General features: G+C 43.4%; 1 protein-coding gene across 3 annotated transcripts; it reads left to right on the top strand.

Annotated features, from left to right (window-relative positions):
- The first annotated feature begins 276 nt into the window (after positions 1-276).
- Positions 277-26,097, top strand: TCP11L1 (t-complex 11 like 1). 3 transcript variants are annotated; one of them, XM_088653709.1, is made up of 11 exons: positions 328-456; positions 10,083-10,209; positions 11,527-11,659; positions 12,477-12,597; positions 14,457-14,677; positions 16,016-16,152; positions 16,986-17,173; positions 17,905-18,086; positions 18,879-19,051; positions 19,923-20,040; positions 26,071-26,097. In XM_088653709.1, exons 2-11 carry the CDS (start codon positions 10,089-10,091, stop codon positions 26,078-26,080), a joined length of 1,404 nt encoding a protein of 467 aa, XP_088509835.1. In that variant the 5' UTR covers positions 328-456; positions 10,083-10,088; the 3' UTR covers positions 26,081-26,097. The 3 variants fall into 3 exon arrangements, with proteins under 3 accessions (XP_034974170.3, XP_088509835.1, XP_088509831.1); XM_035118279.3 differs by lacking the exon at positions 26,071-26,097 and having other exon boundaries at positions 277-456; positions 19,923-24,428; XM_088653705.1 differs by lacking the exons at positions 328-456; positions 26,071-26,097 and adding an exon at positions 8,048-8,178 and having other exon boundaries at positions 19,923-22,466.
- The last annotated feature ends 65 nt before the right edge of the window (positions 26,098-26,162 follow it).

The following is a 26,162-nucleotide window of genomic DNA, read 5'->3' as shown; positions in this document are numbered from 1 at the left end:
ACAATCTCGTCTCTTGATTGACAGCTAGTTTGCGTATTGTAATCGCCGGCACGCGCGCGCCCCTCCCACCCTCCTCCCGCAGCTGCCCATTAGGGCTCCTCGCGCTTTGCTTTGAGCGCTGCCACTTTAGCAAGGGATAGCGCAGTCATCGAGGCGCCCTGTGAGGAGCCACCACCTTCCCCCTGCCCTCCGTAGGCTCCCGGCTGCCTGTGAGGAGGAGGAGGAGGAGGAGGAGGAGGAGGAGGAGGAGGAGGAGGAGGAGGAGGAGGAGGAGGAGGAGGAGGAGGAGGAGGAGAGGGCGACGACGGGGATTGCGAGGAGTTCCCGCTAGTGGCGCTGGCGTTCAGGGGCCGCGCCCTTTCCCGCCCCCTGCCGCTGGGACTCGCTTTCCGGAGACCGGTCGCTTCGGGTGCAAAAAAGTTGCTGCGTTCTTCCTGCTCGAAGCCTTCCTCTCGGGTAAGCGGGGCTGTGGGATGGTGGTCTTCTTCCCGCTGCAGCCCGAGACTTAGGCGGGGTGGAATCCCGGTTGCCGCCCCCTCCCCCGTTGCCATTTCTGTCTGCACCAAGGCTGGTGATGTCGGGTTTTGGTGCCCCAGAGAGCCGCAAACTCTGCCCCTGCCCCTGCGGGCGCTGCAGCAAAACCGGGGCTGCTTGTTGTTCGGCTGCATCGGGATCCCAGGCCGGGGTCGCGACGGGGATGCGGGCGAGAGCACAACCCTTGTCGTCCTGTTTGGGCCATTTTAATCCATATTAAATCGGAAGGATCGCATTGCTTATCAGCATGCATGGACGGAGACAGCGGGGAAATTCCACCGTGTCTGTCCTGCCTGAAGCATTCGTCAAGGGTTAACATCCATAAAGCATGAGCTTGTTTTGAAGGGCTGTCATAATCAGCGGATTTCCAGTCAGTTCCCTACGCGCGCCTGTCCAGAAATGAGCTCCACTAGCACAGTGAGACTTTACTGCTAGGTAGGCATGCATGCATTATCAAGGCCTGCGCCAGCATTTCCTTCTGGGCAGCCTCTCGGCAGCTGCGTAGCTAGCTGCTCGGGTGCGGGGGGCGGGGCGAGCTGCCCATGGGGGCGGGGCAAGAGCCTCCAACTTGGAGCATCTCCTCTGCCTCCCCCTCAGCTGTAGGATGGCTGAGGGGGAGGCAGTAGGCAGACACAAATCCCACATTGCCGTTTCAGGCAGTGCGGAACCTGCAGGCGCCTAATTCGTGAGCCCTATTTTATTTTATTTTTTAAAAAAACCTCATTTTGTCACACACACCCCTCAGTGATGACACCCGGGGTGGCCGCACCCCCCTTCCTCTGCCACTGCCTCCCAGGGGCCACATGTAAGTGGTGGGCAGGGCCAGAGGACAAAGTGGCAAGAGCAACAAATGTTCAGTTTTACCTTTGTATAGTCGCCTGGTTTCTACACACATTTATAAGCCTCTATCTATTCTCACAGCCAGGCAGGGTGGAGAATTCAAGGATGCGTTCCAGCCAGGAAAGAAGGGTATGGAGCAGGGCCTGGGGAGGGGGTGTGGTGTGGTGAGCCGGATAGAGAGGCTTGGAGGGTGACATTTGCCCCCTGGGACTGAGGTTCATACCCCCGCAATATAGGTAGGATTGCAGCAACAGTCTTTCATTTGCTAAATGGATATTATTGTTCTAATCCTGTATTTGAAGATTTTCCTTGTTTTGGAATATAATGGATATATTTTATTTCATAACTCTGCAGCTCCCCAGAAAGAAATACACCAGTTGTCTGATATCCCTTATTTTTACTCTCTCTGAGTTGTTCAAAGCTTTGTCTGTGCCCACTGAGCATTTTTTATGTGTCACATTGGGAAATATAAAGTTTAACTGAAATAGCTGGCAGTTCACTCATATCCCTGTTTTTCCAGTTCTTCACCTCGACATTACATACTTTTCTGAGTAGTCACCTTTTTATAGTTTCATGCAGACTTTTAGGAAACTGCATAGTCATGCTGTGGTGTAAATAAAATCCAAACAAGATTATATATATATATATATATATATATATATATATATATATATATATATATATATAATGTATATGCTTTAGGACAAGTCATTTTCCAACACTATAATATCCTGTTTGGATGTGTGCTAAGGAAACCTTTTGATAGTGGGAACTATAAAAACTTTAAAATTTTGCTGCTTTATTTCCAAGCACTTGTCTACATTCATATGGTGATGTGTGCATGATGGTAGAAAAAATGAGTGGGGAAGAAGCCTCAGTTTTTCTTTTTATGCCTGTAAAGCTACCTGGTTTGAACTTCAGTGATTTAAATCAGTGCTGTGCCATTTTTTTCTGTGTGGTGTGGGGGGCATTTTCTTGGGAAACAATGTTGTCCACCCGTGCTGTTAAAACTTGGCTGCAAAGTTTGGAAGACATCAAAGTGGAATTCTGTCTCGTTGATCTGTATTGCTCTGCTTCTCTCATTTTCCTTTGCTGCCTTCTGTTCAGACACCAGGGGCGTACCCAGGATCAAAACTAGGGGGGGGCAAGGGGCGGGGCCAAGGCACGGGAGGGGAGGGGCCACAAAGTGGGAATGTGGGCGGGGCTACAGAGCCCAGGTGAAATCAAAATAAACAGTAAAAACTACAGCAAACTGATCACATATTTTAGGAAGGGGTCCCCAGAGTTGTTGACCTTAGGGAACTGACACCACACTTGCGTATTATACCCCAGAGGACAGGATCACACTTCAAAATGACCTTAACAGATTAGACAACTGGGCCAAAGCAAACAAGATGAATTTTAAAAAGGAGAAAAGTAAAGTACTACACTTGGGCAAAAAAAAATGAAAGGCGCAAATACAGGATGGGGGACACCTGGCTTGAGAGTAGTACATGTGAAAAGGATCTAGGAGTCCTGGTAGACCACAAACTTGACATGAGTCAACAGTGTGATGCAGCAGCTAATAAAGCCAATGCAATTCTGGGCTGTATCAATAGGAGTATAGCGTCTAGATCAAGGGAAGTAATAGTACCACTGTATTCTGCTCTGGTCAGACCTCACCTGGAGTACTGTGTCCAGTTTTGGGCACCACAGTTCAAGAAGGATACTGACAAGCTGGAACGTGTCCAGAAGAGGGCAACCAAAATGGTCAAAGGCTTGGAAACAATGCCTTATGAGGAACGGCTTAGGGAGCTGGGTATGTTTAGCCTGGAGAAGAGAAGGTTAAGGGGTGATATGATAGCCATGTTCAAATATATAAAAGGATATCATATAGAGGAGGGTGAAAGGTTGTTTTCTGTTGCTCCAGAGAAGCGGACACGGAGCAATGGATTAAAACTACAAGAAAGAGGATTCCACCTAAACATTAGGAAGAACTTCCTGACAGTAAGAGCTGTTTGGCAGTGGAATTTGCTGCCAAGGAGTGTGGTGGAGTCTCCTTCTTTGGATGTTTTTAAGCAGAGGCTTGACAGCCATATGTCAAGAATGCTTTGATGGTGTTTCCTGCTTGGCAGGGGGTTGGACTGGATGGCCCTTGTGGTCTCTTCCAACTATGATTCTACATCAACTAAGAATGTGTTATCCCTTTGGTTGATATTTTCCTTCGATGGTCTTGAGTATTTCTTAAGTTGTCCTATTATTTTATTTTTGCCTTTTTTACTGTAATTCAAATCTCAAATGTTTAAGATGAGTAGAAAACATTTAAATACATTTAAAAAAAAAAACCTTTTCAGTATCCAGAATATACTCTCTTTACGTGCTTGCTCAAAAGTTAAGTTCCAACTTATGTTTGAATGAGATGGAAATAAATTGTTGGTTCTGGGTCACTATCACTTTTTGAAGGTACACATTAAAAGTGGATTATACATAAAAAGTCTTTAAAAAGCCTAAGGGAATGTGTGCACACGCACATGCATATATATAACATATATATGCCACCACTCAATTCACCCTACCACTTGAGCAAGAAAAACTTAAAGAACTGTAGGTTAATTTTGAATAGGGAGCTACTACTAGCTAACTCAATCACTATAGAGCAAGTTTTCAGCCTGTTTTCCACTTCCTCACCCCAACCCCCGCCAAATCATGTAGTATGACAGTGTAGTCTGGCCCATAGGATGAGCCCTGAGTTGTTAAATATATATAATCAACCCCCAGTTTCCAAATTAAATTTTACTAAGATTACAGCTGGAAATATAAATTATGAAGGAGAAAACAGATTGGTAGCATAAAAAAGAAACAGAACACATTACTATCTATGGTAATATTCCAATTCTACAGCAATTTATCTACAGCAATTTACAGCCCACTGAATTTGGCAGACTTACTTCTGAGTAGACATGTAGAGGATTGCCTAACATAGGCTACTTACAGCATAATCTTAAAAAGGATTCTCAAACTTTTTTTTTGTAGAAAGGAATGATCACACATGATGTTCAACAGATGATATTATTTCCTAAGAAATACTGGTAATCCCCATGTTTAACTTGTGGAATCAGGGGAGAGGATTGATGGGAAGAAGGATTTTCAAATTGGGGGGGGGGAGGCGGACGTGAACCTGAAGCGACGGCGGCGAAGGGGAGAAAACCAGCGGCCGCCTAGAGGAGAAGAGGGAAGTCTGGGGGTGGGCGGGGGGGGGAGAGAAGGGAACCAGGCTTGGATCGGGGCCTCCGCGGAGGTCTGGAGCAAAGCCCCGGCCTCCGCGAAGCTATCCGAGGCTCCGTTGCTGCAGCGGTCTGGCAGGCGCTGAACGACTCCCGACGTTCGGGAGACCTTTGAGCACAGCCGCGCTGTGCGCATGCGCCCTGCACGGCGGCCGCCGGAGTCCACAGCCGCGCTGTGCGCATGCGCCCCGCTTTGCGCATGCACAAAGGTCTCCCGAACGTCGGGAGCGTCAGCCCTTGCCCCCTCCCACACAGCGCGGCTGTGTGGACTCCGCACGGCTCGGGCGCAAGAGACTGCTGCGGGCGCCGAACTCGCGCTCCGCTGGGCTGTCCTCCGCCTCTGCCCACCAGCCCCGCCGGCAGCGCTACTCTTGCCCGCAGCTGCCCGACTGGCCCTGCCTCTAGAGTAGGGCAGCGGCCCCTCCCTGCCCCGCGGTGGGTACGCCCTTGTCAGACACCCCTTAATTGGGAGGTGGCAGGGTGCAAACCTAGCTGGAAATTATAGCCTTTTGACATGGATGTCATTCCTCAATGCATGTCTGCTGATTGCATAGGCTCATTGTTATGGAATAAGTCATTATAATGATTAGCATATTTTTAGTGTGAGCATCACACTGCCCAAGGTTCTGAAGCTGTGAAGTCCTGTCTTAAATTAAACCCTGTGGCTTCTAGGGAAGGCTATGGTGGTTGCTTCTCAAAAGTTCTGGGAAATAAACTCAAGGATGTGCAAGCCCGCCACACATCAGACAGGTTTATTCATTAGTGTAAACACAAGCAGGTGCAAACACATACTTCTAGATGCAGACTCAACCACTTGGCTGATTAAATACTTCTCACCTGTGCTGGCAAGCAGTTTGTGCTGTATGCATGGCTACTGCATTAAATGAAGGAAAACACACAAAAACAAAGTGAAGTTGAAAATGCTAAAATAGAAAAGAAAAGATTGAGTGAAAAAAATGAGCTGGGTCTAAGAATGATTCGGAAAGGGACCACCAAAGAAGTTCTTAAGAAAGTAAAGAGAGGGCAATCTGGGAAAGTGATGATAACAAGGGGGAGAATCATATGGGAAAATGATATCAGGATTAAAAGGAAGTAATAATAATAATAATAATAATAATAATAATAATAAGTTATTATTTATACCCCGCCCATCTGGCCGGGTCTCCCCAGCCACTCTGGGCGGCTTCCAACAGAAGAATAAAACACAATAATCTATTAAACATTAAAAGCCTCCCTGAACAGGGCTGCCTTCAGATGTCTTCTAAAAGTCTGGTAGTTGTTTTCCTTTTTGACATCTGTTGGGAGGGCGTTCCACAGGGTAGGCACCACCACTGAGAAGGCCCTCTGCCTAGTTCCCTGCAACTTGGCTTCTCGCAACGAGGGAACCACCAGAAGACCCTCTGTGCTGGACCTCGGTGTCCGGGCAGAATGATGGAGGTGGAGACACTCCTTCAGGTATACTGGACCGAGGCCATTTAGGGCTTTAAGGTTAGCATCAACACTTTGAATTGTGCTCGGAAACGTACTGGGAGTAAGTGTTGAGATGAGAAGTGAATGGGAAAGGAAAATGATGGAAGTGATGGAAGTGAATGGGAAAGGAAAATGATGGAAGTGTTGGTAGAAGTAGCATACAGTATTTCACATGATAAAGGCAAGCATGTTAGGAAGAAACCTCGGCTAGAACTCATCTCCCTGACATTTAGTGAAGGGAATATTTTATATGTGTGCAAGGAAGAGGATTCAGTCATATAGTCTGTGGTGGTAGAACCCAAACAGGTTTTACCATCTCAGTTACCCAAATCTTTACTGTCATAGAACCCATATGTAAAAGTGGATTGGGTCAGAGGGATGGTAAATGTGACTCTCCCCATCCTTTTTTGTCCAATGAACTGCCATTATTGTTTTCCTCTCAGCGAGGCTCTGAACCAAAATAAATCGTGCTGGAGAAAAGCAGCAGATGTACAGCAGTTTCACTGGGAGGGGGAGTTAGTTTTCCCAACCCACATATCCCTCCTTCCATTCAGTTGCCACTCCGCCACTTCATATGGAGGTGGCAGGATCCATGTTGGATCTGCCTTTTTCATATCTAGTTTGTCTCTTGGTGTCTGAAAAATCAGCCTTCTTGATGGGAATGTTGCTGTTTTGGATTCTTTTTCACTTATATGAGCATGCTAAAAGACTCCATGATGTCAGAGGCTGTAGAACTACTTGGCTGGAGTTGGTCACACAGGCATAATTCTACTGTTGAATATGCTCAGAAGAATGCAGTGCGTTGTAGGTTGCTTCCTTTTTAATTTGGCAATTTATGGACAGCCGAGCCATTCAAACTACATATGACACCAGGGAGCCTAGTGCAAACCGTAAATATGTGTAAATCATGGGTATAGTTAGGGATGTTTAATTGTAATTATTATTAGAGTGGAAAACCGGTTATTTTAATCCCTCCTTTCCTATACAGTCATTTGTTTCCAAAGCTGGGCTGAGAAACAAAATAGCAACATGGTACACTATAATCTGGCAAAGTGTCTTGTTTTGTTCTATGCATATTTGTTGAAGCTCTTTGCTTAATCCATAAGATATTAACTAACACTTACTGTACTTCGAAAAACTGAAGGTAGCACTTGTAGAAGTCTAGACACAATTCTGCCTTCACCGAAAATATGGATAAACTGTGTCTGCACTAATGTTTCTATTTATTGTAGAAGTTTTGTCTAGAATGTGAATAATACTTTAAATATACAAACAGGTGTCAGGCCTGTATTATTTCAGTCATACAGACTTTGGGTCTTCAGGGTTTGGGAAACTTTTGTGTTTGTGTCAAAACTCAAGAAGATGAATCCTGAGAAAATTCAAACTTTCCTTTGCATCAGAATGTCAAGGAGATAAGTAACTACACAACTTTTAGATGACATCTGAAGGCAGCCCTGTATAGGGAAGCATTTTAATGTTTGATGTGTTATTACCGTATGTTTTATTATGAGATATATTTCTGAATGTTAATTAACTCAGTGTCAGTTGTGTTGAAGAAAACTTGACAGAATGCCTAGTGGATTCCAAATGCTTTTCAACTGTGAGTTCAAAAGAGGCATTGTGTGAATACAAAATAACTAGGATTTTTTTCTACACACACAGCACGCAGTACAGTATAATGAAAATAGCAGTGTGACTACAGGAAAATGTCATATGGGAAGGATACTGCTGTGACAGTCTGCCTTTAAATTCCTGTGATCAGTCACAAGCCTATTTATATATAAATTGTATCTAAACAAGTAGGGCCTCCTTCCATTTAAGAAATTTGGGAGGCTTGGGATACCAGATTCCTGTGCTTATTTGCAAATCTGCCCTTTGTTACTGGCGTTTTGTATTTGCTGCTGTGGAACCTAACTCTGTTGTGGTGGCTTTCTTACAGACCTCTTGCTTCTGTTTGGCTTTGCAGAACTTGCTTCTGTTTGGCTTTGCAGAAGCTGTAGTCTCGCCCCACTGCTTTGCTGGCTTTCTGCCCCTTTCTTACACCCTGAAGGCTTGGTCCATTAAGTGAGAAGTAAGTGTGTGACAATTAATTTATGTGACAATTCATTTATATAGCAAAGAGGCTACCATCATCTGCATGCCTTCAGGATCATGTGCCTATGGTCACATGAGGTTGGGGAGTGGGACTATGATCAGTCACCCTGCCTGCACTGTTTTGCAGGGGGTGGTGACACCCTTCCAAAAGTGCTTAGAATGGCCTCATGAACTGGAACCTTCAGCGCTTGGAGATCCATCTCATGGGGCAGCCTACATGCATTTGGAATGCTGATGTGACTCCACTAACATGAATGGCATTGTGGAGAGGCTGGGGTAATGGTAAGGGGCAGGCATGTGCTCTCCAGCTTCACCCAAGTATAATATGATCCTGAATGCCTATATAGGATTATAGACTCAAAAGGTCAGATTTCCCACCCCACCCAGACTGCTCATTTGCTACCTCTGAGCAATTTTTCTTCTTAATTTTTTTTAAATAGTAAGAGTTGTGTGAGGCATTTCTTCTTTGTTCTTCCTTTGTCCATTTTGCTGATTTAGAGGCTTCCCTTCTACACTAGCTAACCAGGCAATCGGTCAGCTTTGCATATCCCAGATGGTCTTTACCGGGATGGATTTTGTTTTGTAGTCTTAAGTGAGAGAGGCAGTATCTCATTCATATCAGCATTTCCTGGGAAGATGAAAGACAGGTCTTCATAGCCATCAGCATCACTTGTCTCATTGCTCAGCAACTTGATGCTGAATGCGTGAACTGCTTCCGTAATATGTGTTCTGTTTGAGATGATGTTAGTTTGGTAGGTGTGTGTGATCTGTGATGGCAATTGCACATCTTCACATCATTGGATGGCAAAGGTCTCTTGTTTAATCACTTATTGCCTTAGGTGAATTAATGTTCTAGCAGTAATCATAGGGGCTGTTTGTTTGTTTGTTTGTTGTTGTTGTTTTCAAAACCCATTGCTAAAGTCTGAAAACAGAACATTTTCTGAAAAGAAAAGTTAAAACCAGAAATATTCTCGAAACATTTATGGGAAAGTTTTCCAGTGCCCTAAATTGATGGGGAACTCCCTTAGCATGTATAACTTATATTTAGTAAGCAAAACTGTATGAACACATCATAGTTTTTCCCCAGTATACTCATAAGTATTTGAAGTCAAATATTTTACTGGAGATAAGGTGAATCAATTAAGTACACTTAATGTAGTTTAAATATAGTTTAAATGTTACATGCAAATTAATTCAAAGCATTACTTGAATAGTATTTTTGTTTGTTCAGTAGGATACACTTCCTTACAGGGTTACAGTTCACAAAATTAAAAAAGGTGTAAAAACCCAGGAAGGTATTGAAAACTGTTAACATACTTTAACCAGACCCATATAATTTTGTCATGCATGCATGCATTTTATATGCATATGCATTTATGCTTTGTCAAAATAGACAGCTGAGAAAATTTAATTATAACTTTAAAACTGCCTTATTTGCCTCATATTATATCCATTAATTATGCTACTAATTAAGGTTATAATACAGTGTACTTTGGGAAAGGGAATTTTTCCAACCTGTATCATAGCTCTTAGTATGTATGGCATGATGTCAGAGCTACTACCTTTTTGTATTTGAAATTACAGTTGCTATTATTACGATGATTATTTATTAGACTTCTTAGTTGATAGTTACCCAAAGGTCTCCAGGTAACTTGCAACATTGTCAATATCAAAACAGTGTTATTTTATTCAAGTGTTTTAAAATAAATAGGTCTAACTTCTGTACATATAATTTTTTTCATAATTTCAGAGAACCCCCCCCCAAAAAAAATCTTATGTAGCATCCTAGTTGGACTAACTGAATTAGATGCAGGATTTAGCAGAGAATTTGGCCTCAGTGGGAGTGCGTGTATTGGTTTAATATCTTCTTAATCCTAAAAGCTGAAAATGTCCCAGGACCCAGGCAGGCCAGATACAAGTGAAGGAACATCAGGTAAATCAGAAGATAATCAGCAGGACAACTTGGATAACTCAGAACAGTCTTCCAGCAGAGGCAATACACCTCAAGGTAAGCAAAATTACTACTTCAAACCTGGTTTCCCTCTTCAGAATCAAAATACCCTCCAGGAGTTCTCTCTGTGTGTTCTGTACATCAAGGTAACTTTATGGAGCATTTTCTGAACAAAGCAGTATGTATGCCCCCCCCCCCCGATGTATTTCTTAAACAAGTAGTAATGCTGAGCCAGGCTTTCTACCTCACTTTGTGATATTGCACCACATACTCCAATGCATGGGGAGGAAATGAGACATTGGATTGACACCCAATGTTACAATTGTGGATTGTATCCAAAGTAGTGCTACGTGAATGTTCTGTGAACACAAGGACTTCTGCTTGAGCAATTGAATGTTTTATCCCATCCTACTCCCACATGCCCCCTAAATCTGTTCTAATGGTTTCCCCAAATCTCTTGAGCAGTTTTGGGGAGGGCACGTGTTGGAACGGACCCTGAGGATCATCTATTCCAACTCGCTGCAATGTAGGAATCTCATTGCACAATTGCGAATCCTAGCATTGATGGGGAACATTAATAGAATACTGCCCTATGCCTATTGTAGTCCAATCTCAGTTTTGATCTCCTGAAGCTGGAAATCTTGCAGCTTTTCCTTTCTGTTTCTTCCTTAAATAACAGAGTTTTTGGTTGCTTCCAATGTCGTGAATTCAACATACCTCACTTATTAATGAAGGGGTATATCTTTTGTTTCCTTTTAACATCCCTCCTTTCCAGTTTTCTTCTTCAATGTTATTGTAGCACAAATTCTGCCCATCTGACAGCTTTCACTTTTTCCTTTTTGTGACTATACCTTTCTTTCTCAGAAGGCTCAGAAGGATATTCCTTCTTTTCATATTTGAATTTTACAGGCACGGATTTGCACAGAATGACCTGTAAACAGCCCACTTCTTTGTGCAGCTTCAAACATGATGGTAGCATACAAACTCCACAGGATGGTCACAGACTGAACATGGCAGCCTTCCCCATCCTTGTGCCCTGCAGATCTTGTTGGGTGTCAACTCCCATTGGCCCCAGCCAGTCAGGGATGATGGGAATTGCAGGCCAACTATATCTGGAAGTCACCACATTGGGAAAGGTTGAGATGCACCATTAGATAGCTTATCTTTATTGAGAACATTCCTGAAACATAGTGGACATTTACTTCTACTATTTCCAGTGGTATCTGTGACTGTCCATCCTTATCAGTTCTTAGGAACTGTAAACTTTAAAATCGTACAGGACATGCTCAGTGAGATGGGAACAGTCATCTTTGTTAATTTACCATTTTTAAATTAATGGGACTGTTTGCTGAAGTATGTTTCATTACCTTCCAGCTAGCCCTCCTCAGTTTGTGTCAGTGGAGGAGCTGATGGAAACAGCAAAAGGAGTTACCAACATGGTGCTGGCCCATGAAATTGTCGTCAATGGAGGCTTCCAAATTAAGCCAGCTGAACTGCCAGAAAACAGGTAAGATGTCTATTGTCACAGGCATAACAAGTTTTAACCAAACATATCATTTTTTTCTGTACAAAAAAGCAGCACCGCAAGTAGTGGATCCAGTGGGGGGGGGGGAATAAGTTAAAAACATCTCACTGTTTTTACATTGGAGTGAGAAATACAGAAAATATTGTGACTGGTCAGGCATTTGTTAAGAGAACATAAGCTTATTAACAGTGGATACATCATATTCTGTTTGCCATGAACTAAAGGGATCTTCCTCATCCTGTGAACCACATCCTCTCCCCAGAGGCCCTCAGCAACAGGCTCCTATAGCCATGAAGGTTAGCTTTGTACATCTAGCTCAAGTGTTATATCCTATATGTAGTCAGGGAACGTTATGTTCACGTTTGTACATAAAGTATATTAAGAGCATTCCTCCCATAGGAGGAGATAGAATGCTTATATCAGAATACGCACACAGTCAGCTGTGATTCAAATTTCCACATTCACCACAGAATTCATTTAGGAAGCTGTTTTGCATATTATCTATGGAGGGAGTTCTCAAAACCTTCCAGCCCTTCTGGCAGCTACACCCCCTACCTTTTTCATCCCATTTTGGCGACGGAGTCTCCCTTACATGTTCCTTTTGAGCTAGAACTTCCTCTTGGGCGCAATGTATTTTCCAATGTATTCTCTTCAGCTGTAATGTCGGAGATTTAAAGTAACCATGTAACTGCTAGTGATGGTTCCCCACCCCCCTTTCGAAGCATCACAAGCTCATTGTACTTGGCTTTGTGTTAGAATTACCATTTCAGTTTTCTTCTCCTGTTGTCTTGCTTGTCAGCCTTGAAAGAAGAGTAAGGGATATTGTCCACAAAGCTTTTTGGGATTGCCTGGAAACACAGCTAAAGGAAGACCCACCATCATATGATAATGCAATTAAACTTGTGGGAGAGATCAAAGAGGTAAGAGGGGCTAATGTATTTCCATAAGCAAACTTCTTGTCCATACATGATTCTACATTGTTTAAGGGTAGTTGCAACTGTATCAAGCCCAGTACAGGTCTTCAGAGACCTACACTATTTCCTGCTCCCAGTACATTTCTTCCTTCTCTTTGCTTCCTGTTTTCTAACTAGTAACCAGCCCATAAAAAGGTTCTGCCCTGCTTTCCCGTGACTGCTAAGTTCCTTCAGCAGGTACTTTGTGTCAAAAGTTTCTGAAAGTCCAAGTGTTTATATTATCTTCCAGATGGACTTCATCTACGTTGTTTGCTTATATCTGCAAAGCGTTCTAAAAACAGGATGAGGCATGTTCAGAAGCATCTTTGACTTGGACAAAAAGAGATCCTCATGTCCTGTTCGAGCCTCACAAAGGCGTTTGATTGGGTACTGCTGGAGCCAATGTACAAGACTAGATAAATTATTGGCCTGATCTATCAAGGCAGTTCCTATTTTCTTAGACCAGTGGCCTGTTTCGCCTAGTGTCCTGTTTTCAGCATTGACCCTGTTTCATAAGGGCATGGACTGGTGGCAGGCAACACCTGAATCCTTTGGATAGCTTTGCAGTACTTCCATAATGACTTATAGCCTTATGCCCTGCCCCACTGTGCTCTGGAATCAGTATGGCAAACAGTTTCTGTTGCCTCGTAATCCAATTTACAACCTGTCGCTAGTGAAAAATTATGTCGGCCACAGTCTGCCACTTGATTGACTGAGGCATTTCGTTCCTCTCCCCTGGCCCCTAAAACATCTGTGCTGGAACTACTCATTGTGTCGCCACGTATCTTCAAAACCTGCACACTGCTTCTCCTCTGCAAAGTGAGGTCAGTAGAGGGAGATTTGCAGGGGAGAAGCAGAGCTGAATCCTACCCTCTCTTGCAGTTTCCCCCTTGCAATCTGCAACCCCATCTCTGTTTCAGATCCATGTTTGTGATGGAAATAATCATTCTAAAATTTCAGCAAAGTGACAGTTGAAGAACAGGTTAAGCACCCTTTCTCACAAACCCTGTTTCCCTGCAGATTTCCCTCCTTGACACCACTCTTGCAGGCAAGAACGAGCCGTCTCAGGAACAGTTTCTTCTCTAGAGCAATTTTGGCCTTAAATGGAAAGCCTGGACTTTGAAGTCATCTTATTTTACTTGTTATTTTGTATTATATTTACTGTTTTTAATTAGGTTTTTGTAATTTTGGATTATGCGGAATGCTTTATCTGAGTGGATGTAGCAACCGAGTAATTTCGTTGTTCCCGCAAGGGGACAATGACAATAAAGATATCTTATCTTATCTTATCTTTGCAGAATGGAAGCATCAGGCGTGAGTTTAAGCATATGAAATGGAGCAGAATGCGTCACCCTTCAATACACTGTGGGTTATGCATGCATACACACTGAAGCACCAGTATTAATGCCCTGCTCCAGAAACCAAGGGTTGCATCCAGCAAAGTCATCCTGGTTGTGCAAGGACTTCCACTTGCATAATGGAACTACCCCTCCCTCTCCCCACATTCTATCCCCCAAATATGCTCCAGAGGGTTGGAAAAAGCCCTGCAACAGACTGGTTTGGGGGGGGGTGGAGAAGAGGAAGGGGATGTTGTTGAGCAAGCAGAAATCCTTGTACAGATGGGATTACTTCATTGGATACAACCCCAAAACAGTTCTTCTGTACACAGTGAATGAAAACTATTAAAACTGTTAATGATTTGACCTTGTTTTACTTTTCCTGGTAACACAATATTGCTGCAACTGTTATTCACCTTGAAATAGTGTTGATTGATACAGCAACATAATACTGCTATGAGCTAACAAAGGAACATTGCTTTCTTTCAGACGCTTTTGTCTTTTTTGCTGCCTGGCCATACTAGATTAAGAAATCAGATTACCGAAGCTCTAGACCTGGAGCTGATAAAACAGCAGGCAGAGAATGGTGCCCTTGACATTTCTAAGTTGGCTGAGTTCATTATTGGAATGATGGGAACTCTCTGTGCTCCAGCTAGAGATGAAGAAATTAAGAAGCTGAAAGACATTCATGAAATTCTTCCCCTGTTCAGGTACTCACATTAAATCAGTGTCTGCCTATGGAAAAATACTTTGAATGTTTTTGATAACCATTGGCAGGATACAAAATTTTGCATGTAGCGATGAAATAATACATGTGTGCATTCATGTTTGTTTAATGGAGTGGAAATGCAAGTGCAAGAATAGTGAATAATCTGGAAATTATTTTTCTTTATCAAGACTACTTTTATAGAGGCATTGCAACTGGGATTTCCCTCCCCAGCTAGTTTAGAAAATAAATAAAATCATGTATACTCCTAAATACAAACAAAATGTGGCATTTATGTCTACCCCTCCCTACAGCTTTAGCTGATATGTCAGACTGAGGTGCGAATTTTGCTTGTATGTTCCTCAATGATAAAGGGGAAGTGGAAGGAGGAGAAATATTTTTTCACATAGGATACCAGATGCATGGGAAAGTATTCTAGTAGGGACTTCTGTCTCACATTATAATTTCTGTATGGGAGGGGCCCTTTGTTTTTGTAAAGATGAGCATTCATCTAAGCCCCAACTGCATTCTGAAGCTGTCTCGGGCTTATCATCCAAGCAAGAATCGGGCAGCAGTGATCTGAAAAACTGCTAAAGGTAATTTTTAGCATATATTACATATGCCAGCAGAATTGTTCTCTAGAAAGCACTGTATTTCTTCCTGTTCTTTAAAAGGGGATTGTTCCTAGTTCTCCCCACATAGTTCTTTAGTTAGATGACTTAAATATGCCTCCTTAGATGGCTTAAATATGCCTCCTTAGCTCTTCATTTATCTCCTTTTATATTTGATAAATATTGCAAATTTTAGGGCATGTGGTTTGATTTATTGCAGACATTTAGACATGCTGTATTTCTCATTGATACCGTTTTTAAAAATACTGTGCATTGCTTAGGTTTTTTTTTAAAAAAATAAGCGATTTATAAAGGTAAAGGTAAAGGGACCCCTGACCATTAGGTCCAGTCGTGACCGACTCTGGGGTGCGTGCTCATCTCGCATTATTGGCCGAGGGAGCCGGCGTATAGCTTCTAGGTCATGTGGCCAGCATGACAAAGCCGCTTCTGGCAAACCAGAGCAGCACATGGAAACGCCGTTTACCTTCCCGCTGTAGCGGTTCCTATTTATCTACTTGCATTTTGATGTGCTTTCGAACTGCTAGGTTGGCAGGAGCTGGGACCAAGCAACGGGAGCTCACCCCGTCACAGGGATTCGAACCGCCGACCTTCTGATCAGCAAGCCCTAGGCTCAGTGGTTTAACCCACAGCGCCACCTGGGTCCCAAGCAATTTATAAATGTCCTTAAATAACTACACATGCCTGCTTGAAATGTCTTCTTGATTTTGCAGAGAGATTTTTTCTGTGTTGGACTTGATGAAAATGGACATGGCTAATTTTGCCGTCACCAGCATAAGGCCACATTTAATGCAGCAGTCAGTTGAATATGAAAGGAAGAAGTTTCAGGAACTTTATGAGAAACAACCAAGTACGGTTTTTGTTATTTTGCACTGCTAAATGATCTGCTTTTTGTTTATTAAAAGACAATTTTATTAAGCTGATTCATCATAACTGTTCAGTCCTTAATTTGGTAATTATGCCAAAATAACTCCCCATGAATGGCAGAAAGCTTACTGAACTCAGTGGGGCTGATGTCTGATGAGCTGTATATGGGAGGTCCTTCTGCATAAACTTTGGGTTGTTTCTCAGTGTCATGAATGGGAGCATGCAATGCAGTTTAAAGATTGCAGTTTTAGCATAAGTGTATTAGGGGAAAATGAGCGGTGGTAATAAAAATAAGCATTCAGAGTGCAAATGTCTGGATATCTATTTCAGTTTTTAAAGTCAAGTTATTAACCAACTAAAAAAATTCAGTCAACTGAAAATCCAGAAACAATAGGCCCTTGGATAGAATTATTCAACATGCCTTAACTCTTAAGGCCATCTTCCCTAAGGACCGACACCCTTCCCTGTATGTCTTTCACTTTGGAGGTGACGCTGATCCGAAGTAGGGAGATGGCTTTCTCAACTGTGGTGCTCCAAGTATGAAATATTTTAGAATTCATGATGAGAGACCTCTCTATTCACCTAGGCATTTTAAGTACTGTTTCACATCTTACACCTGCTCATCTTATTTGTCAGCTGTTTTCATGTATTTTGTTTTAAACTGTTTTGATTGTTTTTATTTTGTTCATATATCGCACAAACCATTCTGCGCAATCGGTTTTGACCAAGGGCGGTATAAAAATATTTCAAATGGATAGGCAGGAAAATGGGTTGATGAGAAAATGGTCTGGTAAGTCAGTTTTTCCCTCAAAACAGATTCCTTAGATTTCGTCACTGAGTGGCTGCAAGAAGCTGCGGATGACCTGAGATCCAGAATGGTGCCTGCTATTGATCATGGCGCCACGTCTACCAGTACTGCCCCTGTGCTCTGTTCTGTTGCTGTACAGAATCATGCATACCTTAAGCTCCTCAAATGGGATCATCTGCAAAAGCCTTTTCCAGAGGTAACTATTTGCTTTTCTGTAATTACTATAACAGTTTTTGGATTGGTAGGGTGCGTTCAAACATACACTTGAACTAGGTTGGGTAAGTCCCTTTGAATGGGAAGGACAGGGCTTGTTTTTTTGGGTCTTTAGATTATTGCCTTTGAACCTAATCTTTATGCTGCATACAGTGTGTTTGGCTGATGGTGTCAAGATGTGCCTGTGTGTGGCAGGCAGCTGCCATAATGCTGCCTCATCCTCAGTGGCTAGGGGGAGGTATAGTTTAAATGGAGAAGCTGACTACCATCTGGGCTAGAGGTCTTGGAGTTTGGTCTTTGTTGGCTATTCTTGGGCCCTCTGCTCATCCAGAAGTTCCTGATAGCTTATACACTGAGTCCTCTCGTCAAGTGGAGCTGTTAGTCAGTCTGGAACAGGTCTATGCTCATCTGCAATCTTATCATGGATGAAAGGGCTGACCTGACATGTTTTGCTGAGGCTTGGGTGGATCGGCTGTTCTTGCAAGGATATTTAGTACAGCACCTGGCTAGACCAGGGGATCGAGGTGAGGGTGCTGCCATTATTTTTAGAACCACTGTCTCCTTCACCAGACTAGGAAATGGGCTTTGAGAGCTTGCAACCTAGTGTTAGGCTGGATTGGGGATGCTACACTATATAACTATTACATCATCTTGCCTTCCTCCCTGCATTCTGAATTTACTATCCTCTGTTGTGTTAAAACATTTTCCCCCCAGACTGTGCTAATGGACCAGAGCCGCTTCCAGGAAATGCAGCTGGAACTGGAGCAGCTTATTTTAACTGGAGCGATTCTTCTGGTAACATTCAATGCTGCAGGCACAGCGCTTTCAGGCTTGCCAGCATTTACGGCCAATCTTAAAATGGTTATCCGGGTACTGCTGACAGGTCTACACCTCCCGTGAGTACTGTGTGCCTTTGGGGCCCTTTATAGGGTGATGCAGGATGATATAGATGTCAGTTTCAACTAGATCTCGGGCCTGTTTTGCACATTCTTCCCTACTTCTCCAAGTAGTAAAAGGCTTTTGAAATTATGAGGAATTCCCATTATGAGGAATAGTGGGTTACAGGTAGGTAGCCGTGTTGGTCTGGATCGAAGTAAAATAAAAAAATTCCTTCAGTAGCACCTTAAAGACCAACTAAGTTTTTATTTTGGTATGAGCTTTCGTGTGCATGCACACTTCTTCAGATACCTGAAGAGGAATAGTGGGGTAATTCTAATCTTCGGATAATTCTGATCTTCACATTTGGCGTAACCTTTGATTATACTACTTCATTATACAGGTTTGTGGGAATCTGATACTCTCACATGGAATGGGAAAGGGTTATAGGTAGTTTTTTGTGTGGGGAACATCTAAACATATGTTGTGCACTCACAGAGCATTCTGAAGAGTTATGAGTCTGGAATTTTCTTAACATAGCTCCCAGTTGTGTCTAGGAAATTGCTGACACACACCCCCCCCACACAATATAGACACACCCACTTGTTTCTTTGAGAACTCAAATCCCCTCTTTAAAAAGGAAGTGGTTGGTGTGTGATGATTCCTCCAGTAATGTTCCCTCAGTCTGTAAGGTTTTTACTCGTATAGCTCATGTTTTGTTTGATTGGCATACATTAGCTAACCTGTCAATTCAATTCCATGTTGTTTATGAGCTGTTAAAACATACAAGAATTTTGATCATCTTTTTCTAGCTCCTTCAACTTGAGTGAAGCATTGGCTGTCGTAAGTGAAAAGACTTGTGCTGAAGTTAATAGTTGCCTTTCCCAACATGGATTCACACCTTTCACACTTGAGAAGGAGACTGAGCTTAAAGGACAGATCCAGGCTGTGGCCAAGCCTAATAACACTGTGTGCAAACTGATAGGTATGCTTTGTAGATCAGATGACTGCTCTTTTCCCTGCAATAGTTGTGCAAAATCAATTGTTCTGCATGTCTAAGTCAAACATACATTTGAGGACATGGGTATATCTTATTTTTGTAAAATGAAGGGGATAGTAATGCTTCAAATGGGTGAATGGACTCGTTTTGAGATGAGAGATTGTATTAGCTGCAGGTGCACATCATAAGACTAAGCCAAAAATCCTGGTTTCAAGAGCCAGGATATGCATGAGCAGTATGCACTTGCAGGCAGACCCTTTCTTGCTGCTTCATTCCTCCCTTTCTTGAGCTGCAAAAGCAAGCCAGGACTAAACCATAGCTTCTCGTTATATGCATATCCTGAAACTATGACTAATGGCTTCAAAACAAGCCAAGGTATTAAACCAACATTAAACCTTGGTCTTGTTTGGAAGCTAAAAACCAGTTTAGAAGTTTTCATGTAATGGGAAACTGTAAAGGGAAGTGGCAAGGGCCTGCAGCCACTGTTTAACATAACCATTAAAAAGCTACTTTGTCAAGGTGTGGAGGTCAAAAACCAGGAAGGAAAGGCCGCTTTTGGAAAATGAAACATTTTCTTGAAGAATTACTGAAAAGTGATGTCAGGTTTGAGTTTTCTATCTATGAGTGATGATGTTCCTCTTGGAACTGGGAAGCAGAGATACATAGGAATGTTTGAAATGAAGGAGAAATGATGCTAAAAGAACTCCAGATTTTGGTCTGTCTGTGATTGCGATAAGACGGTTGTATAAAAACAGAAAAATTAAGCACCATTATGGGCCTAATTGATGCATATTATCGAAATAGGAATTTGGGATCTTTCAGGAAGTCTTACTAATAATTTACTTCCCTTCTCAAGATTCAAGAATCCAGTCGTTTCTGGAGAGCTACCTTGCTTCTGGAGATCAGAAATCTCTTCCTGCCACTCCTGGTGGATTAGGCCCTATTCAGAAAGAGCTGGAGGAAATGGCTATCAAGTACGTTCGCCTTGTTGCCTACAACAAGATGGTCTTCAGTCCTTACTATGATGCAGTTCTCAGCAAAATACTGAATGAAGAAGACTCATCTTAGCTATCTGTGAGGAAAACTGGGAAGGTGTCAGACTCATTGGTATGCTGCCCTAAAGAAGATAAGGGTAGGAGAAGGCTGTCACACTCATGCTAATGATGAGGGCTGGGAAACAGAGGCCTCTTTCAGACCCCAGTTGTTTCTTGGGGATCCCCACAGTCTGTCTTGGTATCGCCTATTCCCCACCAGGCCCCCTCAAACACAGACCAGCTCTGTTTAGGAACTTAAGTAAAATTCAACACAGCACAGTTTTATTTAGGCACTTGTGTGTAGGAGGCAGAGCGAGGAGTACCAAGATTTAAATGTTCACTTCCCCCTGCTTTCACCCAAGTTCAATAACTGCTCATAGCCAATGCCAGTCCACCATTGGACACTGCTCCCATCCCATCCTGGTCCTTCTGGCTGCTGAGTGTGCTTCTATACATGGGTCACTGTTGTTTGGATCGGGGGGGGGGGGGTCAACTGTATGTGTTGCTTAGCATGTGTGCTTGCAGACAGATTGCTGGCACGGATCATGCTGAATTCCTCCTGCCCTCCCCCCACTTTACCTCATAGAGTAGCCTTTGGCTGATCCAGCAGACAACCCACGAGCAGGAAGTTTCCCTCTGCCCGTCATATCACCCTTGCTGGGCTTGGATGCAATACTTTTATTTGAATGTTAGAAATTGTGATTTTAAATTTATAGTGGGAAGTGGACTACCTTTAATAATAATAATAATAATTTATTATTTATACCCCGCCCATCTGGCCGGGTTCCCCCAGCCACTCTGGGCGGCTTCCAACAAAACAGAAATTCTAAAATACAGAAATCCATCAAACATTAAAATACAGAAATCCATCAAACATTAAAAGCTTCCCTAAACAGGGCTGCCTTGAGATGCCTTCTAAAGGTCTGGTAATTGTTGTTCTCTTTGACCTCTAGTGGGAGGGCATTCCACAGGGTGGGTGCCACTACCGAGAAGGCCCTCTGCCTGGTTCCCTGTAACTTGGCTTCTCGTAGTGACCTCAGTGTCCGGGCAGAACGATGGGGGTGGAGACGCTCCTTCAGGTATACCGGACCGAGGCCGTTTAAGGTCCCATGAAGTTTATAGAAAACTTTCTGCTAGGTTTTAAAGTGTTTTCAGGAGTTCATAAACATGTGACTTATTGGATACTTGAGGACATTAACTGTTTCTTAGGTAGGCTCACTTGTTAAGTGTTTTCTAAGATCAGAGACATGGATGTGTATGTTGAGTCACAAATATGGGAGGCAAAAATAATTCTGTGAATTGACTTTAGAAATTGCTTTTGGTTGAAAAGCCACACTGCACAGTATGCTTCCTGAATGTTTAGTAGCTGTTTTAATCTTAAAGGGGGAACAAAGATAAAAAGCCTCTACATTAGTGCTTAAGTAATCTCTCTGAATAATAGAATTGCTCTAAAGCAGACCAGCTCCCACCCATCATTATTTGATGAAACTTTCTCTGTTTATTTTTTTTAAAAAAAGAGGTTCTCTTTAACTATTCAGCCCATTGTGTTTAAAATGTGATGCTTGTGATGTCTGGATATATGGCAAAAGTATAGGGCTAAATGGTTTTCCTCTGTGAAAAACTGGTTAGCACCTACCTGAAACGTAGATCTATGAAGTTTGAGTGAGTCTGTGAGGTTGGGTTTTAGGACCCACCAGTGCAGCAAAGGCAAGACAAATGTCTTGGGAAGGGGACGGAGCTCCCAGCATTCTTCAGTCTATAGACTCACCAAGTGGAAAGCAGGCACTGAAATTCAAATGGTTATGAAAAAGAACAGTAGCAAGGACAAACATACAATTGTCCCTCCCTAAAAGTAGAACTGCAACAGGAGTAAATTTGCCTTGAAGGCAAGGCTTGATAATTACACAACCAACCTAATCCCAACAAGGGATACTTCCAATCAACTCTCAATTTTTTTTAAAAAAAAAATCCTTCCAGTAGCACCTTAGAGACCAACTACAGTAAGTTTGTCATTGGTATGAGCTTTCGTGTGAATGCACACTTCTTCAGATACACTGAAATGGAATTCACCAGACCCTTATATATAGTGAGAGGGTGGGGAGGGGTATTACTCAGAAGGGTGGTGGGAATGGGTGATTGGTTGATAGGTGTGGTAAACCTGTTGACGACTGTTAACAACTGCAATTGGTCTTACAGGAAAAAGCAAGGGGTGAGATTGCTAAAAATAGCTTTATCATGTATAATAAGATAAGAATCCAATGTCTCTATTCAGACCAGGTCTCTCCATGGTTTTAAGTTTGGTAATAAGTTGCAGCTCAGCAACTTCTCTTTCCAGTGTATTTCTGAAATTCTTTTGTAATAAGACAGCTACTTTGAGTTCTGGTATAGAATGTCCTGGGAGATTGAAGTGTTCTCCTACTTGTTTCCCAGGACATTCTATAAATGATCTCAGCCCAGCAGGCTGTCATCCAATGTGATGATGGCTCAAGTTCGATCTTCCAAGGGGAGTGCCTTTACGTAAGTTGTGGCTATTTGTCCGCCAGCATGTGGCCAGGCAGAGATGATGTGGAATCATGATGTGATAGTGTCTTCCTCCTGTGACCAGTCACTGGTGAGTGCTCCTAAGGCAGTAGCACCCACAGTGATGGCTTGGCATAGAGCTTTCCCCAAGGTGGTTTTTGTGATGCTGATATGCACACCCAAAGGCATGGGACAGCCAGGGCCAGCGCGTCCATTTAGGCGAACTAGGCAGTTGCTGCCTCAGCCCCGCTGCTTTGGGGCGAATCACGAGGGAGGGCTCTGTTTCCCTCCCTCGCGGCTTCCTTTGAAGCCCTCCTTCAAGGCTTTGAAGCAGCTGGTTTGAAGTCAGCCGGGGAGAAGGGAGACGCGGCTGCCCCTGCGAGAGGTGGCAACAGGATCAGCGCCCCGAAAGCGCTCCTTTCGGGGCATTCATCCCGCTGCCTCTCGCAAGAGCAGGCTTCCTTCCCCCCCTCTCTTTCTTTTTCTCTCTTCTTTCTTTCTTTCTTTCTTTCTTTCTTTCTTTCTTTCTTTCTTTCTTTCTTTCTTTCTTTCTTTCTTTCTTTCTCTTTCTTTCCTTTCTTTCTTTCTTTCTTTCTTTCTCTCCCCTCCCTCCCTCTTTCTCGCTATTTCCCTCTCACCCCTCCTCCCTCCCTCCCTCCCTTTCTCTCTCTCTCTCTGTTGCTGTTTCCCTCTCACTCACTCCCTTCTCTGTCTCTTCCCTCCCCCCCTCTCTTTCATCCCTTCCTTCCTTGTATTCCTTCCTTCCTTCCCTCCCTCTCTCTTTCCTCCCTCCCTCTATTTCCCTCTCACCCCCTCCCCCTACCTCCCCCCTCTCTATTTCTTTCTCACCTCCTCCTCCCTCCCTCCCTCCTGTCTCTTCCCTCCCTCCCTCCCTCCTCTCTCTTTCATCTCTTCCTTCCTTGTCTTCCTTCCTTCTCTCTTCCCCCTACCTCCCTACACTATTATTCTGTGGTAGCAGGACTGTCACTGCTTTGGAACATGTAGCAGAGATCATGGTTACAATGAACAGGTTGGATGTGAAATACATCTGTGTTTGAAATATGATTGGCCGGAGGGGGGGGGCGCCAGAAGGTGATCTCGCCTAGGGCACAAAAAACCCTAGCACTGGCCCTGGGTACAGCTGTGTAATGACCACTTTTTTGCTGTTAGGGGGCTTTTGATGGCTGCTTTAATTCAGATGACTCTGTCCAGTGCTGAGGGGATAAACCCTCTTACTGTGGCCAGAAGTGTCCCCAGATGAACCAGTTGTTTCTTGGAGCTCAGGTGCACAGGGTGAAATCTAGACATGTCTCAGTGGCATCTCCAAATTGTGCTTGACCATCTTTCAGATATAAAGTGTGGCAGAGTAGATTAGCAACAGGAAGGTACTTTCAGCAGTTCTGTAATGTCAAGTTGTAGAACATAAAACTTGTTAGCCAAACAAGCATATTTTTTGTACTTCAGCAAAGAGTTCCACTCATCCTTGGTCACAGATGTAAATGGAGCAGGAACTGGAACATATCTAGTCACTTTAGGTCAGGTAACTTGGTCACACCTGTGAGAGGTGCAGACAGCTCTTCAACTAGATTTATCATTATCATTGTTTATTTGTATGCCGCCTATCCATAGTTAAAACCATTCTCAAAGCAGTTTACAACATGAAAATAATTACATAACTGCAAACATAACAAAAGTAGCCATGACTGATAAATGAAAAGTACACAGCATAATCGAAAGGTACAAAAAAAAAAAATCAGTATCAAAAACAGCAAAATTATTATCTCAAAAATTTAATCTTGACCCCCCAACAAACAATCCTGAACAATGCCCTACCCACCCCAAGAATTTGTAAGTATCCTGAAAAGCAGGTCTTCCAGGACTCACAGTCAAGATGGTCCCCAAGCAAGGAGGGAAGACATTGCCTTCCCACCTCCTGGTCCCAGGCCCTTAATCCATTGTTTACCCCAGGCTGCCTGGCTCAAGTTCCTCAGAATATTCACAACAGTTTCCCTCACTTCTTGTAGTGGCAGTGCCATGCAGCCCAGCTGCATCAAATGGGCCTTGACGGGTCAGCATTTTGGCCTTGCAGATCCAGAATTGGGTGAACCTCTCTGCCTCCGGGATGTGGGAAAGTGAGGCCAGGAGCTATTATAAAGGAACCCCCTCTTCTTCTGTCAGCTTTTGACACTCTGCCAAGGTGCTGCCAATCTTCTGGGCACCCCGAGCTGCTCTGTGTCCTCCATGGAACGCCAGAAGGAGCAGTCCAGGGCCTGCTTCCCCTTTGGCAGCTGCTTTTTATGCCCCAAACATTTGAAAGCAATCAAATACTTGGTCAAGCAGCCAGCCAACCAGCCACACTCTGTCTTTCTTAGAACAAGAAAAAGAGAATGAAAACAACAAGCCTGAAGAAAGTCAGAATAGAAGTATATAGGAGCAGAAAGCAAAGACATGTACAGCTTGCAGTAAAGGCAGGACCATAGCTGCCAAGTCTCCCGTATTCCCCGGGAAACCCGTTTTTCCAGCCGTTCCCAGCTGGAAAAACGGATTTTTTGTTTTTTCCTGGTTTACTTACCGGCCAGGGGAGGCACCTTCTGCGCATGTCTGGAGTCTCTGGACATGAGCAGAAGCGATTTCTGGCGCGGCGGCCATTTTGGAACTGGGCGGAGCATGCTCAGAAGCTACTCTCGATGCTGCTCTGCCCAGTTCCAAAATAGCCGCAGCGCGACTTCCAGCACGGCGGCCATTTTGGAACTGGGCAGAGCAGCATCGAAAGTCGCTTCTGAGCATGCTCCGCCCAGTTCCAAAATGGCGGCAGCGCTACTTCCGGTCTGCCGATCCCTTATTTTTCCGGCAGGAACTTGGCAGGTATGGGCAGGACAGATTAAGGAATGCTTAGGTCTCCTCCTCCTTCCCAAGGTGTTTGTCACGCTGGTGAGGCCTAAACATGGCAAGGCTCACTCCAACTAGGAGATAGATGAGTAGATAAGATACCCTGGGCTACCACAAAATATTGAATCAGTGTTTTTAACATGGAACAACATTGACCACAACCCAACAAAAAACAGTCATCTCTCCCACTAATACAGACTTTACTGTGCTTACCTTTGGCTGGGTTGGACCTCTCAGGTCTAGAATTGCCAAAGTAAAATAATTATTCCTCGGTTATATTAGTCAAATTGTTGCTTTAGGCTTTGCTCCCTACACATCTGACCACTTAAAGAAAAAAGTGCTGCTTGATAATTTGCAACAATAAGTTGGGGATAGTAAACATGGAAATTCAGTATTCTTCTATTATTGTCTGACTTGTATTTAATTGAAGCTGTTAATGTGGTATTGTTACTGTTTTTCTTATGTATTTTATGTTGCTGCTGTCTACTCCATTTATGCACCACTAATGTGAGATTGTAACTCATTTGTGATAAATTATTGTGTGTACTTTACATGTTGCAGTTACAGATAAACAGCGATTGCCCGCCATTCTTCTTTCTGGTTTGTATGCAGTTTTTGCTCCTTTCATTACTTGTTGCAGGCAAGTATTTATC

This window comes from Zootoca vivipara, chromosome 1 (assembly GCF_965207765.1).
Source record: "Zootoca vivipara chromosome 1, rZooViv2.hap1.1, whole genome shotgun sequence".
NCBI lineage: Eukaryota > Metazoa > Chordata > Lepidosauria > Squamata > Lacertidae > Zootoca > Zootoca vivipara.
This window is presented reverse-complemented; position numbering and strand designations above follow the sequence as displayed.